The sequence below is a fragment of the Chiloscyllium plagiosum genome, unplaced genomic scaffold (assembly GCF_037043375.1).
Source record: "Chiloscyllium plagiosum isolate Xiang-an unplaced genomic scaffold, Cpla_swu_hap1 HiC_scaffold_39, whole genome shotgun sequence".
NCBI classification, from domain to species: domain Eukaryota; kingdom Metazoa; phylum Chordata; class Chondrichthyes; order Orectolobiformes; family Hemiscylliidae; genus Chiloscyllium; species Chiloscyllium plagiosum.
The window spans coordinates 2,286,869-2,309,091 of record NW_028270177.1 but is presented as its reverse complement, the minus strand read 5'-3'; the positions used below and the strand labels follow the sequence as shown (position 1 = coordinate 2,309,091).

Sequence of the window (22,223 nt, the reverse complement as noted above, 5' to 3'; positions counted from 1 at the left end):
ATCCGATTGATCCCCTGCATTGATGGTCACGATAGGGTCGGGGTGAGCTCATGACATGAGGTTACAGATTGTGGTTAAATATAGTTCTGCTGCTGATGGCCCACAGCATCTCCTGGATGTCCTATTTTGGACTGCTGGATCTGTTCAAAATCACAAGACTATCAGTGTAATCAGGCTTACTGACATAACCAGAAAGGGAATTCAGAGCTAATAACTGTGTCTCCATTGGCAGCGCATTCACTTCAAAGTCACATTATTACAGGTTCGTATCACAGGTTCAAGTCCCACTTCAGGGCTTGAGCACAAACATTGAGGCTGATGTTCCAATGTAGTATTGAAAGAGTCCTGCATGATCATTCATGCTATATTTTGAATAAGACATGAAACTGAGTTTCTACATGCCAGCACAGGTAGGTATAAAAGATGTAACATTACTTGACCAACAGTTGTGGGTTCTTCTTAATATTAAGGCCAATATTTATCTCTCAACCAATAGCTCAAAAGAAGCAACTTATAATATCATTATTGCATTGCTGTTTGTGGAAGCTCACTGCTCATGTTAGCCACTGTGTTTCCTACATTATATTTCAAAAGTGCTTCATTGTGTGTTAAGCATTTTGAGACATCCAGTGGTCTTGTATAGAACTATATAAATGCAAGTCTTCTTATAGTAATATTTATACATAGCCAGTTTCACATTAACAACATAGTTTATATTGATTGAGACAATCAAATGTTAAAAGCAGGAAGTTCATAAAAAAGGAAGTGGTCTGGGCTTTTAATATATTATGTACATGTGTAAATAAATATATTCAAGCAAAAGTTACGATTTTGGCAAAGAAGGACAAACTAGGCAATTGTTGATGCTCCATTTTGCAGATGGAGAGTCAAAACAACATCATTTTCGGGTGAAACAAGGTTAGAGATCAGGGAAAAATGTTGGACAAAAATATGTAAACATAATGCATTCCCTACTTTAAACTTTTAGGGACAAGTTTTCAATATAATTGAGGTGTAAAATTTTATTATGCATATACAAAAATAAAGAAAACTTCTATGATCTTGTGAATTACATCTACACACTCTGATACAATTTTTATCCTCTAACTCCCTTTCACCTGAAAACTAAATTTAGGCTTTGAATAGCTGCACCAAGATGGGTGCTCGACGAGCTTATAATTACACACTTCACTGTAATGAGCAAGAAAAGGATATACAGGCTGTTTTCAATACAAGTGAGGATATGGAAAATTATAATGGGAAGAGTTGACAGGGCATGCACAGATGTAGGAATGCTAATATGTTCTGGATATGTACAATGTACATCTAAACAGCCACCTTCATACAGTAACTTATGACATAAGACAAAACAAATAAACAAATAGATCATAGTCGATAGAGTTTTTCAAAAAAGAGCTCCTAAGAAAGTTCACTCTTCCAAAAAGATGAATACTGTGTCATAACTGCCATAAACCTTGACGTTACTGGATTCATTAGAGTATAGAAGGGACTGTGTGAATCCTAAAATTTCTTTGTCAATGCTTTATAGAGTGTCCTCCTGGTACATTTGGCTATGGTTGTCAACAGCTATGTGAGTGCATGAATAATGGCACCTGTGATCACGTGACTGGGACCTGCTACTGCACATCTGGATTCAAAGGCATCCGGTGTGACCAAGGTATGTGATGCTTGTAGAGATATTTATAATCAATCTGTATCAAGGATGTTATTACACATACCGCTGGAGGAAATGGGATTTGATCCCAGGCCTCTTGGGCCAGAGTTAGAGACATAACCACTATGCCACAAGAGCCCCATTAAAGAAAAGGCTCATGCTCCTTATGAGGTGACTATAGCCAAAGCCAGACCAGAAGCTGGGATATTCAGGAAGTCTTGATCCAAACCATTAGGAATTCCCATGTATCAATTCTTTTAAATAAAATCTCATTGAGGCGGAAATACAAAGATTGGAATTTGCCTTTGTACAGATTCAATGCCAGTCACAATTTAAAAGTATCCTGCTGTAAAGCGTCAGAATTTGGGAATGATTTACTGAAAACTGCGGAGGCTTTTGGGTCAAGTGGGGTTTTATAGTTTGGATCCATCAAAGAGGAGGGCTTTTTTTCACTGATTTTTCACTCTCTCCCTCTTCTCCTGAAGCTATTATGAAGCCATAAAATTCAACATTCAATGTGACGGGCAGTAGTTAAACTCCAAACACTAAGAGATATACCATGAGTGGCTGATTCACAGACCACAGTTTTTGTGTGTGAGGTATTGCCTGGGAATTCCTTTTGGCAGAACGCCAGTAAAGCTCCATTCAGGGGGCTGTTTTCACATAATTGAATCAGGCTTCCTTCTTTGGAGAGGTTACTTCCTGGAGGTGCTGCAAAGAATAGAAACTGATGAATATTCCAGCATTTTCCACCTGTTTTATACCAGCAGGTAATGATTACTCAAGTGGGTGTCCAGTATATGGTGACATCTTCTGTGAATATTGCATTCGCATGGAAGAGGTAGCATGTAGCTGCTCACTGAATATTATTGGGAGGAAGATTCAAAGCAGAAAGTGGTTGGAGTATTCTGCTTCTGTAGGTGCTGAGTTTGGAGAGAGGTGAGGAATTTAATAGATGGGCCAGTGGCATTCTCAAACTATGATACCTTCTCATCTACAGCAAAATTAAATTTTAGTGGGAAGGCTTCTGGTCACCACCAACTGAAAATCTTTAAGTGGCCATTTCACCGCCTCAGTCTGCCACTGCTCCAAGCAGGCTAGGGCTATGCAGTATGCTCAATGGGTCAAACAGTGTTAGCAACTTGTCACTTTGGGTGATATACCTGATCAAGGGTCTTGACTTAACACAAGCTTAGTGGGAACTCACCCTTGAGTTTGCACTCAGTACGCCATCTAACACTGCTGAGCAGCAGCTGCCACAGTGATCAGTAGAAGCTCCCATTGGAGGGACCTTTTCCTGGGAGACTGGATTCCAGGAGGTGACCTGCTGATGATCTTGCCACCACCAGATTGATGTGTGGCACAGTAGACCTTCTCTGGAAGAAGTATCATGAGTCTTTCATCAGGTTTCCAGCTGGCTAATAACATCCCACTGCCTCATCAAGATTTCACCCAATAATGCATTCTCACAAAGAGATGATTAATAATGTAGGATGAATTGACCATATAAGTGATATCTATGTCCTGACAACTTGCTGAACAGTAGTTAAAAATCACACAAATCCAGGATATAGTCCAACAGGTTTAATTGGAAGCACACTAGCTTTTGGAGCACCGCTCGTTCATCAGGTGATAGTGGACTATCACTATCACATGGGAATTCCTAATGGTTTGGATCAAGACTTCCTGAATATCCCAGCTTCTGGTCTGGCTTTGGCCATAGTCACTGGCACAGTGGTTAGCCAGAGACCCGGGTTCAATTCCCGCCTCAGGTGACTGACTGTGTGGAGTTTGCACATTCTCCCTGTGTCTGCGTGGGTTTCCTCCGGATGCACTGGTTTCCTCCCACAGTCCAAAGATGTGCAGGTCAGGTGAATTGGCCGTGCTAAATTGCCCGTAGTGTTCGGTGAAGGGGTAAATGTATGGGTGGGTTGCGCTTTGGTGGGTCAGTGTGGACTTGTTGGGCCGAAGGGCCTATTTCCACACTGTAATTAATCTAATTAAACCTGTTGGACTATAACCTGGTGTTGTGTGATTTTTAACTTTGTACATCCCAGTCCAACACCGACACCTCCAAATCATGCTCAACAGTAGCATCACTCGCTACTGACAGTGTGGAGAACTGCATGAAAAATCAAATTCCCTCAAGTTGATCCCACTTTGCTCAGTTCAAATAATTTTGGACAATGCAATTAGGAAAATGTAGGCACAGCATACTATCTGGTTTAGAGTTTCTTCATTTGAGGAAGTTGTTTGTAGGTTGTGCAATACATAGAAAATCTGATGTTGCCGTCTGCTGGCTAGTTGAGATAATACAGTATGTTGTAATGCATGACACTCAGTCTCCTGTATTTGTTTTCAGATTCTCTTTTAGTATGGAATTTAGCTTGTAATTTAAAAATATCTTTATTAATAAAACATTAATACCTGCCACACTTATTTGGAATCCTTACATAGATAAAGTTAAGGGAAGCATTTATGTGCAGCATTTATAAGCTAATAATGTCACTGAACTGGTATTCTAGAGCCCCTGGCTAACGGATGTCACCATGGAAGGTGGTGAAATTTGAATTCAGTACAAAAAAAACAAGATTAATGGTGACCATGTAACCATTGTCAATAATTGTAAAACAAAATCCAGTTCATTAATGCCCTTTTGGGATTCCAGGGATTTAGGTCCTCAACTCAGCTGACACGTCAATATTACACTGAGAGAATGCTGCTGTGCTGGAGGGTGCCATCTTCTAGTGAAGGAAATTTATTCTCCTCCAGCTGTTCTGACTTACATCTGACCTCAAATGCACAGCAGTGTGATTGACTCCTGACTGCCCTATGGGCAATTAAGAACGGGCAATAATTGCTGATCTAACTGGCAAAACCTACATCCCATAAACAAATGAAAATATGAGAGGGAAAGGAATAGAGGATAATCTGGTAAAGTGAGATGAAGAATAGGGTGAGGAAGCATGATTACAGCCATTGTCAAACTGAATTTTTGATTCTGTGCTTTAAGCTCCATGTAATTGTGTGCATTGTTATACAATTCAAAGTCACATTTGTTCTTCATCTAATAAATCTGCTTTCTTTTCCAGCTGCTCTACTGATGGATGAACTAAACCCCTACACAAGGATCAGTCCAGCACTAGCATCAGACAGGCACTCCATTGGAGCCATATCTGGGATCATTATTCTTCTCTTGATAATAGTTGTACTACTGGTTCTGTTCATCTGGTACAAATGGAAAAAGAAAGAGAAAGGACACGACATGCCCAGCGTATCATACACTCCTGCCATGCGGATAACTAATACAGACTATTCTCTCTCTGGTAAGATCAGCTTCAGTGCAACAGAGGGAAATCAAACTGTTGCACTGGTTTCTAAGGCTGAATAAATGTAGTAGAATATATATTGAGTTACTGTCCATGGTATTGCATCCAAATCCATTCAATGGTTCTTGTACCGGGTTAATGAATGTACAATGCCCAAAATCTGTACACAACTTGAAACCTAGGAGAGATGGGAATACTGGTCAGCATTGCAATATGGAGCAAGAAATTAAGCATGGTTGAGGGAGGAGAGGAACAAAAGATGTGTGTCAAATCTCAGTTTCAGCCATTTGGGGGTGATTCAAGAAATGGGTCAGCTGGACCTATGGCTCATTAATCAGCAACATATTAAAAATTCATTCATTTTTACTTGCAATTCTCACCAGGCACTATTAAAATAATGAATGAAATAATACGTGAAAATAGTTTGTTGTTAGGATTAGTGCCAGCTTTTCTCTGTTGTAGCAGTCTCTCATTCAACCAGAGATCATAGGGTCAAGCCTGATTCCAGGAAGTTAAGTCCACAATTCAGCTAACATTTCAATCTTAGATCAAGAAATTGTTGCTCTGCTACAGAGCCCGATCTTTGTCATAAGACAGTAAGCCAATGTCTGTTCAAATAATGTCAAAGATCTCATTGCATTATTTCAGTAAGAGCGGAGATCTCTCCCAATGTGCTGGTCAGCTTTTCCTCAAACAACACCACTAAAATAGTTCATGTGATGATTTATTGCAAAGGTGTTTGTGGGAACTTGCTGTGTAAACCTCTGCCAAGTCTGTGTACAAAACAACAGTAGGTATATTCAATAATTGTTATTTGAATAAGGATGGCTTATAATTATAAGTTCTTTTTAATGTAATTTTGAATTATGGTGATTTAGGAAGAATAGATTATGAAATAGACAGGAAATAAAGGTGAATGTGTGGCCAGGCCAAAGTGAATTGCATGCCAGTATGTTTTCCACAGTCAAATTAATGCTGATGACTCTTTTAACCTTGATCACCTTGGTAATACCAGTCACCAGCATTTTTAATGCTTAGTATATTCATACTTAATGTAGCAAAATAGAAATAATTCACAAAGAAACGTAGAACATTACAGCGCAGTACAGGCCCTTCAGCCCTCGATGTTGTGCCAACCTGTGAAATTAATCTGATGCCCATCTAACCTACACCATTCCATTATTATCCATATGTATGTCCAATTCCCATTTAAATGCCCTTAATGTCGGCGAGTCTACTACTGTTGCAGGCAGGCTGTTCCACATCCCTACTACTCTCTGAGTAAAGAAACCACCCCTGATATCTGTCCTAAATCTATCACCCCTCAATTTAAAGCTATGTCCCATCGTGTTAGCCTTCACCATCTGAAGAAAAAGGCTCTCACTGTCCACCCTGTCTAACCCTCTGATTATCTTACACGCCTCGATTAAGTCACCTCTCAACCTTCTTCTCTCCAACGAAGAAAGTCTCAGTTCCCTCAGCCTTTCCTCATAAGACCTTCCTTCCATACCAGACAACATCCTAGTAAATCTCCTCTGAACCCTTTCCAAAGCTTCCACATCCTTCCTATAATGCGGTGACCAGAATTGTATGCAATACTCCAGGTGCGGCCTTACCAGTGTCTTGTACAGCTGAAGCATGACCTCGTGACTCGGAAACTCAATCCCCCTACCAATAAACACCAACATACCATATGCCTTCTTAACAACCCTATCAACCCAGGAGGCAACTTTCAGAGGTTTATGCATCTGAACACCGAGGTCTCTCTGTTCATCTACACTGCTAAGAATTTTACCATTAGCCCAGTACTCTGCATTCCTGTTACTTCTTCCAAAGTGAACTACCTCACACTTATCCATACCTGGATGTAGGTTTGCTCACTGAGATGGAAGGTTCATTTTCAGATGTTTCATCACCATACTAGGTGACATCTTCAGTGAGCCTCCAAGTGAAGCACTGGTGGTGTTTCCTGCTTTCTATTTATATGTTTGGGTAACTGAAGGAAACCCAAACTGAAGGAAACCCAGCAGTGTTTCGTCCGGAAGCTCACTGAAGATGTTACCTAGTATGGTGATGAAATGTCTGAAAATGAACCTTCCATCTCAGCAAGCAAACCTACATTCAGAACCTCAACCTGAGCTACAAATCTTCTCAAAACTTGCTAACTTATCCATACCCTATGATAATCATTACTTATGGTCATCATATTTCCAAAGTTAAAAATCACACATCACCAGGTTATCATCCAACAGGTTTATTTGGAAGCACTAGCTTTTGGAGCACTGCTTCTTCATCAGGTGGTTGTGCAGTATAACCATATGCACCACAACTACCTGATGAAGGAACAGCACTCCAAAAGCTAGTGCTTCCAAATAAACTTGTTGGACTATAACATGGTGTTGTGTGAATTTTAATTTTGTACACCTTATCCAACACCTCCAAATCATCATATTTCCAGTTTCTGTAATCAAACACAAAGAGAACCTTCTGAAATACAGCTAAGCTTATATGAACTATGCCTTTGATTATAGTTCTTCTGTAAATCACCATGGTTTGCAGAACAGTTACATATGTGGCATATGAATTGTATTTGTTAACTACTTAATAGCTATGCGTCAAAAGTTTCAGACAGATTATTTCATTGATCAGATGAGATTAGTCATAGTACTTCCTTTTCCCATTCAAAACAATATGACTGTCATTACCTCTCAATTACTGATCCTCATTGCTGATCAAGAAATGCACCTGTGAATCTATTTCATACAGAGGAATGGATGTCTGGGTGTTATTCATCTCGTTAATAGTTTCTTAATCTCAACGGTATTAAAATGAGTGCTTCCAATAAATTCAACTTTGAAACGATATCTGCTAAAATTTGTACCAATTGACAATAATTCATCAAATAATGCAGGACAGAAGGAGGCCATTTTACCCATCATGTCTATGCTGGTTCTTTTGAAAGAGCTATCTAATTAGTGTTCCATATTTTTGTTCTTTCTCCATATCTTTGTAATTATTTCCAATTGATATAGATCCATGTGGTGATCCTGATATTCATGTTTGGTGCAGAGAAATATAATAAGCTTAAGCACTGAGAACAAAAATAAATTTGTGCTCAAACCTTTCCCACCCTCAATTTTTTTATAACATCTCAAGATCCCCTATTTACTCTTTCTGAAGTCTAAATTAATTACGCAGTCATATATGATCATTAATTTAACAAAATAATTTTGACTACAAAATGTACCTAACACTATGCTAGTGATACAGGCAGAAGAAGCTCACTATTATTCATTGTTCCTTTCTTTAAGTAGGCATATGGTTCTCTTGTACTGCCACAGATCAAGTAATTTACTCACATCATCAGCATAAAATGCACCATGAATACAATGAGCAGATTTGTACTTAGCACCTGTACCGTGCCCTGTGACAAATCAAGATGGGATTCTGAACATTTCATTACTACTGACTGACTCATCAGCATTTCTGTTTACCATCACTCTTCAGTAGAATCTTTGTAATAAATTGTCTGAATGGGTGCACTTGCAGAATTTCTACTGAATAATGATTAATCTTCTCAGGCTTTAATTATTGGAAGATTAGATATACATGCAGTATCTTTCATTTCAAAGTAGCCAAAGCTACCCATGTTCTATTGCCAGCCTCAAAAGTAAATCACGATCTATTTCACATATAGTGAACCAGTACCCTTGATAGTGACTCAACATTGTGTTTTACACTGTAGTTCCTATTTCTCAACATCCTTTTTCTCATGTATCCTAGATAATGAATTAGTGCCACATTGCAATATGTACTCTCAAATAGTGAATCAGCATCCTGTTTTATACTAAACCCTCACCAATCAAGCAGGGCCCCATGCCCTACTCTACCCTCAGTGGTCAATCAGCATCCCATTTCACACTATCAGATAAAGTGAATCAACAACCTGTTTCACACTGAACCCTTGATACCCAATCAGAGTGCCATTGTACAACATACCCTCATTAGTGAATCAGCATCCCATTTCACACTATCAGATAAAGTGAATCAACAACCTGTTTCACACTGAACCCTTGATACCCAATCAGAGTGCCATTGTACAACATACCCTCATTAGTGAATCAGCATCCCATTTCACATTGTAGTCTTGATAGTGAAAAAGGGTGCCATTTCAAAATGTACCCTTCTGCTCAAACAGGGTTCCTTGTCAACTGTATAGTGAATTATCCTCCCATGTCATACTGACCATGGAAAGTAAATCAGCTTTCTGTTTCACACTTTCCCTCAGTAGTGAATCAGTGTTCTGTTTTATAATGTAGCCAGAATAATGAATTTCACAGCGTACCCTAGATAGGAGATCATTGAATGCTTTTGAGAGAGTTTATTAGAGTGAAAACAAGCAGAGAGTGAGCCATAGTGGACTTGGTTGATACTGTATAATCTGACATAATTAATTCATTACTTCAGAATAAAAGCACCTCTAGATCACAGCGATTGTAAAATGATTGAATTCTACATCCAGTTTGAAAAGAAGAGAGTCTAAGCCAAGTACTTTAAGCAGGGCAACTATGGGCATGAAAGCTGCTAGCTGGGAGAAACCTTGGCCATAGATCACTGGAATAGCAGGGGCAGTCATTTAAAAGAAATTGCAGAATAAGTGCATGCCTACTGTGAAGAGAAATTTTAAGGAGACAACCAACCATCCGTGGTTAACTGAAGACGTTAAGGGGAGTATCAAATTTAAGAAGAAATCGTATCACTACACAAAGTTGAGTGGCAAATAGATGACTGGTCAGAATATAAAAATGGCAGAGAATGACTAAAAGGTTAATCAGGACTAATAATAAATTGGGCCACAAGAGAAAGTCAGCTAGAAATGTAAAAACAGAAAGCGAGAGTTACTGTAAGCATCAAAAAAGGAAAAGATGAAGGAAAGTGAGAATTGGTCCTCTTAGTGAGAATGGGGAGTTAATAGTTAATGGTAAAAAATAAATATTTCTGTCTTAACTTCAAAGGAAAAAAAAAATTCCATTAATACATGTTACTCTGGAGTTTGAAGAAAGAAAGGAACTTGGTGAACCTAGGGAATTGGTATTGTACAAACTGATGGAGTTGCAGGTAGTTAAAACTCTAGGATCTGTTGGCCTTCATCCTAGAGTTTTAAAAGAGGTAGCTACTGAGGTAGTAGATGTGTTGGATTTAATTTTCCAAAATGCACTGTATTCTGGAAAGGTTCCGTCAGACAGAACAGTAGCAAATATAGCATCTCTATTCAAGAAGGCAGGGAGGTAGAAAACAGGTAACTGTAGGCCAGTTTAGTTTAATATCTGTTGTGGGGAAGTTGTTAAAATTGATCTTTAAGGGTGTTAAAACTGGGCGCTTTGAAAGACTCAAGATAATAGAGGGAAAAAAGAGATAGCATTGTTTTGTGAAAGGGTAATTCTGTTTAACCAATTCATTGGAATTCCTTGAGGGAGTAATATGTGCTCTGAATAAAAGGAGCCCATTGATGTATTGTATTTGGATTTCCAGGAGGGACTTGACAAGGTTCCATACAAAAGGGTATTTTATAAAGTAGGAGCTCATGATTTAGCAAATAAAATGCTAGCATGAACAGAAAGTTCACAGCTGGCTGCCAGGCAGAAACCAATGAGGATGCATGAATGAATGTTTTGTAATAGCAGAATGTGATGAGTGGAGTACTACTGTGGTGTGTGACTGGTTCAATATTTCACATTTTGTAGCAATGACTTGATGTTATTACTAGATACATCAGATCTCAGACTGAAATCTGGCTTGATAGATTTTTATTTTTGCTTCTTTTTTTCACTGTGAATGAGGTGATCTTTGACTAAAGCACCAGTACATAATGCAGCAGATCCAACAATAAAACAGGTTTATTATGCAAAGCAGGTGAAGATGAAATAGAATAAAACAAACTATTTACACATATCACAAGTTTTAAGATTTAGAATGGCCAGGGAAGCAATGGCTTAGTGGTGTGATCACTGGACAGTTAAACCAGAGACTGAGGAGATGTCCTGGGATCAAATCCCACCATGGCCGATGATGATTCATTTTAGTAGACAATTAAAAAGAGTCTAATGATGACCGTGAAACCATTGTCGAGGGAAGGAAATTCTGTCTTTACCTGGTCTGGATAGAGCAATGTGGTTGACTCTTAACTGCCGTCTGGTTTGGGCAGTAAATGCCAATTCATCCAGCGATGCCCTCATCATGTAATAATAAAAAACAAATTATCTTTAATTCCTCCTGTACAATTATCACACCAGCCCTTCTCTTTCACATCTGAGGAGCTTAATTTAACTGATTGCCTCTTCCTGAAGCTTGAACTGCAACTTAGATTTCTCATTTTCAAATAACCCTTTCAGGATTGGAGCTAATCACTTCTGGTCTGAAGTGTTCAAACTATACTGCTTATACTAGAAATAGGTAACCTATTTCTTAACAGTTCTCAACCATTCCCTTTACACATTCAGCTTCAGCCAAGATGTCTGCAAAACTCCCAAACTGAAATCCAAAAGCTTTTTCCCAAACTCTGGGGTTTCCCCATAATCAGAAGAAAAACAAAATCCCTGAACTTGTAAACTGAAAGGTTAATGGATATTGTTCACTGTTCAACTCTCCCAATGAAAGCAAAACCCCAATACACAGCAAGAATGTTCTCTCTCAAAATGTATTTTAAAATAATACGAATAATAGCTACAGAAATACTTACAAATTAATTCTAAAACCCTTCAGACACATAAACCCAAAACCCATGTGCCCCTAACTCAAATCTTAAGGGACTGAAGATATGATGGCCACATTTGCAGATGACAACAAGATAGCTACGAAAGTATGTTGTGACAGTCACATATCAAGGATGAAAACGGATATAGGTAAATGAGTGGACAAAAATCTGGTAGATGCATATAATATGGGAAAATGTGTAATTGTTCACTTTGGCGAAAAGGATAAAACAGTAAAGTGTCACTTGAATAGAGAATGATTGAATTCTGAGGTGCAGAGAAATATAGGTGCTCTAGTGAGGTTGCTAAGTGGGTACAAGACATCATCAGAAGGGCTAAGTAATCCCCTCAATGGTTTCAACATGGATATAAATATAGCAGATGTTCGCTGATGCAGATGAATCCACCTTTGCAGGTTAGCATCTAATGAGTGAGGTGAATGAGTATAATTGTGTAAAGAAATGAAAATGGGCAATCAGCAGCATAATGATGCCTTGCAGGAAATTAAGGATTAAGGATGCATTGCATGAAATAATTGAGTGTGTGAACTGTATGAAAGATCAAAGAGACATAGTAATGCAGAGTAAAGGCAAAACAGCATGAGATTAAATGGGATGTAGAAACAAATTACTGCAGATGCTGGAATCTGTACTGAAGATAACAAATGCTGGAGATCCCAGTGGGTCAGACAGCATCCATGGAGAGAGAGCAAGCTAACCTTTCAAGTCTAGATTACTCTTCATCAGAGTTAAAGTGAAGTGTGGGGGGGTACAGCGTTATACTATAATTTGAGGTGGGGTACGGGGGTAGTGGGTGTAGGATACTGGTGGAGAGAAAATGTTGATAGTTCAGATTAAGTGATAGGAATGTGAGAATAGTAGAACAATGGTGTATCTCCTGCCAGAGTTGAAAGGGAAGTAACTGAGATGGGGGAGGGGAGGATATGATAACGGGTGAAAAGAAAGGGAAGAAATGGTTCACAATTTAAAGGTGTTGAACTCAATATTAAATCCAGAAGTGTGTAAAGAGCCTAGTCTGAAAATTAGATGTTGTTCCTCCAATTTGCACTGTGATTCACTGGAACCCTAAATTGATGCAGTCAATGAGAAACCAGGCAAGAAATAAGGAAGGCGAAACTGAGGATCGCAGATTCTGGAGATTAGAGTTGAGAGTGTGGTGCTGGAAAAGCATAGCAGGTCAGGCAGCATTCGAGGAGCAGGAAAATTGATGTTTTGGACAAAAACCCTTCACCAGGAAAGGTAAGGAAGCCAGGCTACAAAGGAGGGAGATAGTGCATCAAATGCTAGCAAGGTAAAGTTAGGTCTTACTATGTATATTGTCATAATGCCAACTGATGTTATTACTGGACAAATCATATTTCAGAGTGAAGTCTAATTTGATAGATCACATTTGTTTTGCTTTTAACAAATTGATCCTTCTTTGAAACGTAAGTATTCTGTTGCAGATTTGATTTTAACATAAAAAAACTGAAGTTTATCAAGCAAAAGAAGTGAACATGAAAATAAGACAGCATATTTATTTATAATACAATTTCAAGATTTTGAAAATAATTCCACGTAATCCCAAAACCCATATATCACTACTTTAAAATCCTCAAATCTAATCTTAACACAAATAATATTAAAAATACATTTCAATCACTCAGTCTCCGTCACTTTATTCAAATAGAGGAGCTTCTCTCTCACACACACACACACAGTCATGAACTCAAATATATGTAAATAATACATCCATTTTGAAAATGTTGAACCTTTAAGTGATGAAAACTCATTCTATCAATTTAAAACACATAAACACACACACTCACAGATGCACATACATATATCGAATGCCACTTCAAGTTTTTTTAGTAGAAAAGGGAAAAATTGGGTAAATACCAGAAGTGATATTCACATGTGATGGAACGTGGCATTATGAGAGAAATAAATGACATAAGTGAGACTAAGTGTATGTAAATTACTAAAGCAACAGTGGATCGACAGTTGAAAAGTGAAGCATTAAAATTTGCAAAGTGTACAAGCTCCAGAGACCATACAACTTGGAAGAAGAAAGAAGTCAGGAGACACCAACACGCAGATCACCTTATCAGTATTGCTCCAATAGAAGGACTCAACCTCAACCCCAAACCCAAGCCCCACATACCACCTCATTGGCCATGTTCAGAAGCTATATGTTGTGGTCCGAGGTCAATATTAATGCCAAAGAGCAGAAATTGCCTAATTGGAAGTATAAAATGCAATTGATCTTCATCAGAATAGTATAGAAGGTCTCCTTAGAAAGACTCTTTTTAGCTTCCTCTCATCACTTGCTTGTGCATGTTTCTCATTCCATTTCAAGCTGTCTATCTACTATGTGCCTGTTCCCTCTATTCTAGGCAGATAATCACCCTCACTTTCCTCTACCTTATTCTGTTATTTCTGTTGTCTCAATCTTCTTTGTTTCTTTGTAATTCTGTCCTTATTATCTTTTTTCCTTTCTCTTCCTACAAGTGATGGAAATATGAACTCTCTTTCCCAGAAATTTCAAATGCATTTGGTGATTACTTCATGGGTTGTGAGCTTCACTGTCAAGCTCAGCATTTATTACCCATCCCTAATTGCCCTCAGGAATGTGGTGATGAGCCCCTGCCTTAAACTATTACAACCCAAATGAAGTAGCTATAATCAAAGTACTGTTAAGGAGGGAATTTCAGCAACATTGAAGGAATAAAAAAAGATAAAATAGCCTGAGAAAGCTAGAAAAGGAAACTGGTGGAAATGAAAAGAATGATAAAGGAACTTCAAAAGCAGGAGGTGTCAATGAGAAACATGAACTTGAATTTGAGAGAAATGGAAATACAGGAGAGAAAAGTGAAATACTGGCTTAAAGTGAAGCCGCTAATAAAGAGATGTTAGACACTGTCAGAATCACTGAGGAAAGTCCTGATCGTAATCTAAAATCCAGTTGGAAAATGTTAAGTTTATGCTAAAATTTGAGGAAATGAATGTGGAGTCATTTGAAAAAATAACAAAACAAATGAAGTGACCAAAGGAAAACAGGACATTGCCCATTGGAAAGCAAGTTAACAGGTGGAGTTCATAAAATTTATGCATCGCTGTTAGAAGACATTTCTAAGGAGTATAACCAGGATTAAGCAGTTAGCTTTTTAAGAATAAATCTCACCATGAGTGAATTTGCAAAAGTGAGGATAACTCACCTAGAACATATAATAAGGCAAGGTCAAGTGAAAGCTATGATAGAATTCCCTATTCTAAAATGAAACAGGCAATTGGGAAATTTTCGGGAATATATAAGTTTTATTGGAAATCTGAGTCTAGCTTCAGCACAACAGTTGGTTCCTTTTACAGATTTATTATGAAAACAGACAAAGGTGGTTAGCAGAGTGCCAAAGAGTCTTTGAGAGGCTGAAGACAATCTTAATAAGTGAACAATTGCTGGAAACTCCTGAATTTACAAAATCTTTTAACATGGGCAATTGATACTGGTAATTTGAGGGTAGATGCAAGATGATGAATCGGGAGTAGGAAAACCAAGGGGTAAAATGAACAAAAATAGAAATTGATGGAGAAACTCAGCAGGTCTGGCAGCATCTGTGGAGAGAAAACAGAGTTAATGTTTCAAATCCAGTGACCCTTCTTCAGAATTAGTGAGTACTTTTCTAAGAAATTAAACCAATATCAGAGGAAATACTCTAAAATGGAAAAGGGGACGTTGCAATTACTGTTGGCTCTTCAACATTTTGAAGTCAATGTCTGACGGGAATACAAAGAAACACTAATCAATACAGATCATTTGCTAGCTTTGGTAGACAAATTTAAGAATTGAAATACAAGATTGTTTCAATTGAGCTGATTGATTCAACTATTCAGTGAAAAAATTGATCACATTGCTGGACAAGATAATGTAGTCGGAGATAAATTATTCAAGAGTGTGATTGTGCTGAAAGAATTTGGGAAGTAAATGACAAAGAAATTGTTCAAATCCTGCATCAGGAATGAAGGGCGATGAATTAGTAAAATATTGTTATGTAGTTTTGTGCTATGTTGAGTTCCTCTCATAATGAAATGTATTTAAAAATAGCATTTCACTTTCTTTAAGAGTGGAGGCATGAAAGAGACCAAATGTTTTTATTTTTTGGAATATAAACTGAAATGGAAGTTGGACCACTGTGACTACATTACCAGGAAAGTTATACAACTTGAAAATCAAATGCTATCTTTGTTTGAGCTGCATGATGCAATGGTGCTTTCTGAAGCCGTCAGAGGGAGAATCTGAGATTGAGTGACCTCAAGACGGTTTTGAGTTGAGGGAAGTCTGCCTGACAGCAGCATTCTGAAATTGGCAAGTGTGTCAGGATGTAAGAGAGAAACTTCCAGAGCCTACAAACAGAAAGAATTTATCTCTTCATTCCCTCCCTGTCTCCATGTGGAAAATCAAGAAAGCTGAGATGAAACAATTATAGCATTAGAAGACCAAGATGTACCTAATCAACCATTTAATTGAAGACCAACTATCATTCTGTAGACAACAATGAGTCTTCAGTGCTAAAGTCAAAAAGACTGAGAAAATCACTTTCCACCTTGTGGGCTGGGCTTTGATCTCAGAATTACATTTACTCTGTCTATATTCTTTTTCCACCCTTCATGTCTGTGTTAAACTATTTGTCTTTTCTCTGTCTTAATAGTGATTGAGTGTGTGTGGATTTGGGGTTTTGAAGAGGTACAGTTTAAGTTACATATTAGATTAGAAATCCTTTTTTCCCTCTGCTCTTGTTCAAATTAAGTGCGTGAATAGTTTTTTTGTCACTGATGAAACCTGGTGAGAATTTGTTTTGTCCTGAGTAGCAGTCAGTCAGCCAAATGGGTTACTTTGGTAGTTTCATTGGAATTTTATACATTTGTGATGACTTGTGGAACGGTAGAACATGATTATTAGTACAGGTACACTCTTTACAATTAAGTTATAACACAGATTAATAAGTCCTAACACAGAGTGAAAGGAGAGAAAGTATTTCTCCTCATTATGCCTTAAAAGCAAGATCTCATCAGGAAATATTCCCACTTCTGACCTTAGGGAAGGTCATTGATGGAGCCGCTGACGATTGTTGGATCTAGGACACTGTCTGAGGAACTTTAGGACTGAGATGATTGGCTTCCAACATCCACAGCTATCTTGCTTTGTTTTGGATGTGATACCAATCAATGGAGAATTTTCCCCAGATTTTCATTGATTTCAACTTTCTTACATACGATTAAATATGCTATGATATCAAGGCCAGTCACTCTCACCTTCACTCTTGAGTTCAGCTCTTTAATCCATCTTTAGACCAAAGCTGTAATGACATCAAGAGCTGATGGCACTAGGAGAACCTAAATTGAGCGTCAGTGCATACATTATTGTCACTGACACCTTTCATCATGTTGATTATTATGAATAGTGTGAACATAGAACATTGAAAAATACAGCGCAGTACAGGCCCTTTGGCCCTCGATGTTGCGCCGATCCAAGCCCACCTAACCTACACTAGCCCACTATCCTCCATATGCCTATCCAATGCCCGTTTAAATGCCCATAAAGAGGGAGAGTCCACCACTGCATTCCATGAACTCACGACTCGCTGAGTAAAGAATCTACCCCTAACATCTGTCCTATACCTACCACCTCTTAATTTAAAGCTATGCCCCCTCGTAATAGCTGACTCCATACGTGGAAAAAGGTTCTCATGGTCAACCCTATCTAAACCCCTAATCATCTTGTACACCTCTATCAAGTCACCCCTAAACCTTCTTTTCTCCAATGAAAACAGCCCCAAGTGCCTAAGCCTTTCCTCATACGATCTTCCTACCATACCAGGCAACATCCTGGTAAACCCCCTCTGCACCCGTTCCAGTGCCTCCACATCCTTCCTATAGTATGGCGACCAAAACTGCACACAATACTCCAGATGCGGCCGCACCAGAGTTTTATACAACTGCAACATGACCTCAGGACTCCGGAACTCAATTCCTCTACCAATAAAAGCCAGTACGCCATATGCCTTCTTCACCGCACTATTTACCTGGGTGGCAACTTTCAAAGATCTGTGTACATGGACACCAAGAACCCTCTGCTCATCCACACTACCAAGTATCCGACCATTAGCCCAGTACCCCATCTTTTCGTTACTCTTACCAAAGTGAATCACCTCACACTTACCTACATTGAACTCCATTTGCCACCTTTCTGCTCAGCTCTACAGCTTATCTATATCCTGCTGTAACCTGACACATCCTTCCTCACTGTCAACAACTCCACCGACTTTTGTATCATTCGCAAACTTGCTCACCCAACCTTCTAGCCCCTCCTCCAGGTCATTTATAAAAATGACAAACAGCAATGGTCCCAAAACAGATCCTTGCGGAACACCGCTAGTAATTGCACTCCAAGATGAACCTTTACCATCAACTACTACCATATACACCACATCTACCGCTTTACCCTCGTCTACCTCCTTAGTCACTTTCTCAAAGAATTCAATAAGGTTTGTGAGGCACGACCTGCCCTTCACAAAACCATGCTGACTATCCTTGATCACATTATTCCTATCCAGATGTTCATAAATCCTATCCCTTACAATTCTCTCTAAGACTTTGCCCACAACAGAAGTGAGACTCACCAGCCTATAGTTACTAGGGTTATCCCTACTCCCCTTCTTGAACAAGGGAACCACATTTGCTATCCTCCAGTCTTCTGGCACTATTCCTGTAGACAACGAGGACATAAAAATCAAGGCCAATGGCTCTGCAATCTCCTCCCTTGCTTCCCAGAGAATCCTAGGATAAATGCCATCAGGCCCAGGGGACTTATCTATTTTCATCCTTTCCAGAATTTCCAACACCTCTTCCCTACATACCTCAAAGTCGTCCATTCTAATTAATTGTGACTCAGTATTCACATCGGCAACAATGTCCTGTTCCTGAGTGAATACTGACGAAAAGTATTCATTCAGTGTCTCCCCAATCTCCTCAGCCTCCACACGCAACTTCCCACTACTATCCTTGACTGGACCTATTCCTACCCTAGTCATTCTTTTATTCCTGACATACCTACAGAAAGCCTTTGGGTTTTCCCTAATCCTACCAACTAAGGACTTTTCATGTCCCCTCCTTGCTGCTCTTAGCTCTCTCTTCAGATCCTTCCTGGCTACCTTATAACTCTCAATCGCCCCAATTTAAACTTCACGCCTCATCTTTACATAGGCCGCCCTCTTCCCTTTAACAAGGGATTCCAATTCCTTATTAAACCACGGCTCCCTCACACGACCCTTTCCTCCCTGCCTGACAGGTACATACTTATCAAGGACACTCAATAGTTGCTCCTTGAACAAGCTCCACATATCAATTGCACCCTTCCCTTGAAGCCTACTTTTCCAAGCCACGCATCCTAAGTCGTGCCTCACCGCATCATAATTTCCCTGCCCCCAGCTATAACTCTTGCCCTGCAGTGCACACATATCCCTCTCCACCACAAGAGTAAAAGTCACCGAATTGTGGTCACTGTCCCCAAAGTGCTCACCTACCTCCAATTCTAACACCTGGCCTGGTTCGTTACCCAGAACCAAATCCAGTATGGCCTCACCTCTTGTTGGCCTGTCTACATATTGTGTCAGGAAACCCTCCTGCACACATTGGACAAACACCGACCCATCTAACGAACTCGAGCTATAGCTTTCCCAGTCAATATCTGGAAAGTTAAAATCCCCCATAACAACCACTCTATTACTTTCACTCTTCTCCTGAATCATCCTCGCAATCCTTTCTTCTACGTCTCTAAGACTATTAGGAGGCCTGTAGAAAACTCCTAACAGGGTGACCTCACCTTTCCTATTCCTAACCTCAGCCCAAACTACCTCAGATGGCGAGTCTTCATCCATCGTCCTTTCCACCGCTGTAATACTATCTTTGACAAGCAATGCCACACCTCCCCCTCTTTTACCCCCACCTCTGACCCTGCTAAAACACTTAAACCCTGGAACCTGCAATAGCTAATCCTGTCCCTGTTCTACCCATGTATCCGTAATAGCCACAACATCGAAATCCCAGGTACCTACCCACGCTGCAAGTTCACCTACCTTATTTCGTGATTGGATGATAATTGGATTTGTACTGCTTTTTGTGAATAGGACATACCTGTGCAAGTTTTCACAAAATAGGGTAGATGACAGTATTGTACCTATATGGAACAGTTGAGCTATGGTAGCAGATAGTTCTGGAGCACAGGTATTCAGTATTACAACTGGGATGTTGCCAGACCCAATACCCTTTGCTGTATTGAGTGTCTTTAGCCGTTTCTTGATATCCTATGTATTGAATTGAATCTGTGAAGTTGAGAACATTGAAGAAAAATCAATTTAAGCCATTTCTTCAGTATCGCTGATAGAAATTTGTAGGAAATGTTTCAATGTTGCTTACCTTTCACTTTCCACCATTGAGTATACTGTTGTTTATTGAGCCTCATCAAGTTGGTCATTTAATTGTCCAACCAAATGCAGCAGGACTGCAGATCTGATGCATTGATTGTGGGATTACTTGTTCTATTGCATGCTGCCTCTACTACTTAGCTGTGGTGTAGCTTCACAAAGTAAGCACTTCATTTTAAGATATGGAATTGATATTGCAGACTCCCAGGATTAAAGACTGGTAAATGGAGTTGCAGTACAAAGGAACCATGATTAAATTATGAAACAGACTCTAGGCACTGTATAGTTTACTCTGGTTGCTATTTTCCTCTCTGCCTTTATTCTGTTTCTCGCGCCCCCCCCCCCCCCCCCCTCCGCCCCCCCAGTCTACTGACTTCTCCCTTTTATCTTTTCCACACATTAATGCATTCTTCCCTTCTCCCATTTCTCACTCCCTCTGGTTGTAAACTAGGGTATAACTTTGTCATAACTTCTATAATATGAAAACGTTATTGTGTATGCATCATTCATGCTCCATGAGAGTGGAACAAATTATAAGCTTTCTCTCTAAGTATAGATCTGTATGTCTATATTTCCAAGTGTACATCAAAGTATCTAATGTGTCTAATTAAAATGAGTGATTGTAACTCCTAATAAATGCAGATCAATTGATCTACATCAGTATTGCTGGTCTTGAGGAAATCATGGCTTATTCACCATCTGTGGGAATACTTCCAACGCTTCAAAGTCAAAAATCACACAATACCTGGTTATAGTCCAACAGGTGTATTTGGAAGCACCAGCTTTCGGACCGCTGCTCCTCCTTCAGGTAGCTGTGGAGGAGGATCATAGACACAAAATTTATGACAAAACATTAAAGTGTCCATGCAACTGAAATGATATATTAAACAAATCTAGATTGTTGTTAAATCTTTCATCTTTTAGAATGGGTTGCAGGTTTCGGTTCAGTAATATGTAAATCCCAGAAGTTCTTTTAAGTCACAGTCTTGAGGTTTTATATAAAAAAAGTAACATCTCAGCTTAGGCAATGTATTAAAGATGTGAGGTTAGAGTCTGTCTCTATCCCAATCTTGAGTCATTCTGGTTCTATTTCCAAAGTGGATTTTTTTTAAAATTACATGGATTGACTGCCTGCAGATTGTGCATTACTTGGGAAAATAGAATGTATCTGCACTTATAATTCTGCAAATACAAATTTGCTCTATAGACTTGTATGTGTGCGTGCATGCATGAAAGAGAGAGATAGAGTGAATCTATGAATGTGTGTGTGCACACGTGAGAAAGTGTGTTTGCATGTGTGCAAGCTTGGTAAAGTGTGTGTGTGAGTATGATGGAGTATAAGCCTGTGAGAGCCTGTGAGAGAAGCCTGTGGTGTGAGTGTATGTTTATGTGAGTAAGAGAGTCTGCATGAATGTGTGAGTATGTAAGAGTGTGTGTGAGAGTGTATGGTGTAGTGGGGTCACCTGTAGTGTGAGAAGAACCTAAGGTCCCGGTTGAGGCCATTCCCATGAGTACTGAACATGGCTATCAGCCTCTGTTCAGTCAGTTTGCATTGTTGCCTATCTCGAAGTCGAGGGTTCATGTCACACTACAGGTGACCCCCTACACTATACACTCTCTCACACATGCATACACGCTCTTACATACTCACACATTCACGCAGACCCTTTCTCATACACATGCGCTCTCTCTCATACATACACACATACAAACCCCCACACACCCACGCACACATCCTCTCACAGGCTTATACTCCATCACACTCACACACTCTTTACCAAGCTTGCACACACGCAAACACACACTCACATGCATACTCCCTCTCTCATGCACATATATAAGTCTATGGGGTGAATTTGTATTTGCAGAATTATATTTGCAGATACATTCTATATTGTTCAAAAATGCACAATCTGCAGGCGATCAATGCAGGCAGTCAATCCATGTAATATTTTGTAAATTCAACTTTAGAAGTAGAAACAGTTTGA

General features: G+C 39.3%; 1 protein-coding gene across 3 annotated transcripts in view; it reads left to right on the top strand.

Moving 5' to 3' along the window:
• Positions 1-22,223, top strand: part of megf11 (multiple EGF-like-domains 11) — a 485,761-nt gene that overhangs the window by 450,395 nt on the left and 13,143 nt on the right. For all 3 annotated transcript variants that reach the window (XM_087981455.1, XM_087981454.1, XM_087981453.1), the window contains 2 exons: positions 1,550-1,678; positions 4,768-5,001. In XM_087981455.1, the coding sequence (XP_087837581.1) occupies positions 1,550-1,678; positions 4,768-5,001 (363 nt within the window). The remainder of the gene's footprint in view (positions 1-1,549; positions 1,679-4,767; positions 5,002-22,223) is intronic.